A 2,770-nucleotide genomic window follows, 5' to 3' on the forward strand; every position below is an offset into this window, starting at 1 on the left:
GTACAGCCTGGGTCTGTTGTTTATTATTTACTGTAAATAGACAGCTATAGTCATGTATTGTAGTGGAAAATGTCCACATTATATGGTCTATGAAACAACTGAGTGTATCTTTTGTTGCAAAGGTCCTTGTCTTGAATTCTTCAATTCATAAAGACGTCACTTTATAATAATAAATATTAAGGTTAGACAAAAAAGACTGAGCTCTAGCTACGGCAATGTGGTTGTTTGTTTGCAACTTCATCCTTCATCTGCCCCAATGAATCAGTTGTTAATTTGTTCTGCAAGAGCTTATGGCGTTCATTAACCTATTTACTTCACTTTGCACTTAAATTAGAAGTGACAGGTGTAGTAACTTCCCTTTAGCGAAGGCCCATCCCTTGGAAGAGGAGTCCAATGTACCCCATGCTCTAATCATAGCTGGACTTATATAGCCAAAAAAGGGGTTACACTGTGTATCTAGTAGAATTAAGTCTAAAACAACTGGACTTTTCTGAGTTTTTCTTGAAAACGTTTCACCACTCATCCGAGTGGCTTCTTCAGTTCAAATGACTGGTAGGGAATTCCCCGGTATTTAAACTCTTGATGGTAGTACAGTCACAGACATCCAATCACAATGGTTCCATTGAACTTGTTCAGTTAGGTGTTAGCTGAAACTGACAGGTGTAAGAAGGTATGATCCAATCACAATGGTACCAAGATTCTCATTGATGAATCATCCATCCACAACAATAAGATACCAGTGGATGAGGCTGAAAACATCCGGTTAAAAGTATCAGCAGCCCTAGCTAATGCTAAAGCTCCCCCTTCCAATCTAAGTCTGCAAGAGAGGAGGGCTCTGACATCACTTGCCAAGGACTCAAGTGTCACCATCCTGCCAGCAGATAAAGGAAGGTGTACAGTGGTACTGAATACATCAGACTACCATGCCAAAGTGTCCACACTGCTCAACGATTCGGACACATATGAGCAACTCAAGAGAGATCCAACAAGCAACTACAAGAAGAAGGTTATAGACTGCTTGCAGCACCTTGAGAAGGAAAAGGTCATCAGTCCAGCTTTGTACCGTCGCCTTTACCCAGGCGAAGCCACTCCATGCCTATATGGACTCCCAAAAATACACAAAGAAGGAGCCCCTTTGAGGCCAATTGTCAGCAGCATTAACTGTGTGACTTATAACATTGCTAAATACGTGGCCAACATCTTAGCCCCCTTAGTTGGAAACACAGTACACCACATTCAGAACTCCATGGACTTTGTCAAAAAAGTGAAGGAGTTAAAGCTGGAGATCGATGATACAATGGTGTCCTATGACGTAACATCTCTGTTCACATGCATACCCACTGCCGAGGCAATTGATACAGTGAGGAAACGGCTGAAACAAGACACCACCCTCAGCAGCAGAACAAAGCTGACCCCAGAACAAGTTTCTTCCTTACTGGACCTATGTCTCAATACCACTTACTTCAAGCACAAGGACGTTTTCTATAGACAAAAACATGGCTGTGCCATGGGTTCGCCTGTGTCTCCAATTGTAGCGAACCTTTACATGGAAGAAGTGGAAAAGAAAGCCCTGGACACCTTCAAGGGAACAACACCAAGTCATTGGTTCAGATATGTGGATGACACCTGGGTCAAAATTAAAGAACGCGAGGTTCCAGCCTTCACCAAACACATAAACTCGGTGGACAAAAACATCACGTTCACAAGGGAAGATGTGAAAGACAGCAAACTGGCTTTTTTGGACTGTGCTATAGTTATCAAAGAGGGGAGGGACCTGGATATTGAAGTATACAGGAAACCCACCCACACAGACCAGTACTTGCTGTTTGATTCCCACCACCCTTTGGAACATAAACTGGGTGTAATTAGGACTCTACATCATCGGGCTGAAACTGTGGCATCCAATGCAGAGGCCAAGGAGAAAGAATATAAACATCTAAAAGGAGCTCTGAAAACTTGTGGGTACCCAGACTGGGCCTTCATCAAAACCAAATCAAAGACCAACAGAAAGACCAGACCTACAAACAGAAGGGAGGAACACAGCAGGCGAAACAACATAGTCATTCCATATGTTGCTGGAACATCAGAAAAACTTAGGAGAATTTTCAACAAACATCGCATTCCTGTGTTTTTCAAACCCAGCAACACCCTGAGACAGAAGCTGGTGCCCCCTAAAGACCCAACACCCAAGCACATGAAAAGTAATGTGGTCTATGCTGTCCAGTGTAGTAAAGAGTGCTCAGACTTATACATTGGGGAGACAAAACAACCTCTCTGTAAGAGAATGGCCCAACATAGGCGGGCAAACTCCTCAGGACAAGACTCAGCGGTCTATCTACACCTCAAAGAAAAAGGTCACTCTTTTGAGGACAGTAACGTGCATATTTTGGACCGAGAGGACAGATGGTTTGAAAGAGGTGTGAAAGAGGCCATTTATGCCAACCTGGAAAAACCATCCCTGAACAGAGGAGGGGGCCTGAGACACCGCTTGTCACCAACATACAATGGCGCGTTGACATCCTTACCCCGGCAGTTTCACAACAGTTCACACTTCCAGTCATGTACTTTGAAGGATTAACACCTTCATCAATGAGAATCTTGGTACCATTGTGATTGGATCATACCTTCTTACACCTGTCAGTTTCAGCTAACACCTAACTGAACAAGTTCAATGGAACCATTGTGATTGGATGTCTGTGACTGTACTACCATCAAGAGTTTAAATACCGGGGAATTCCCTACCAGTCATTTGAATTGAAGAAGCCACTCG

The 2,770-nt window shown here is 43.4% G+C and overlaps 1 protein-coding gene across 1 annotated transcript; it reads left to right on the forward strand.

The window, feature by feature from the left end:
* Window positions 1–715: 715 nt before the first annotated feature.
* LOC116408396 lies at window positions 716–2,500 on the forward strand (the record flags this gene model as incomplete). The annotated part of the gene is made up of 1 exon (XM_031895173.1): window positions 716–2,500. A coding segment is annotated over one exon (1,785 nt), but the record flags the coding sequence as incomplete, so codon positions are not given.
* Window positions 2,501–2,770: the final 270 nt, after the last annotated feature.

Source organism: Xenopus tropicalis, chromosome 1 (assembly GCF_000004195.4).
Source record: "Xenopus tropicalis strain Nigerian chromosome 1, UCB_Xtro_10.0, whole genome shotgun sequence".
NCBI classification, from domain to species: domain Eukaryota; kingdom Metazoa; phylum Chordata; class Amphibia; order Anura; family Pipidae; genus Xenopus; species Xenopus tropicalis.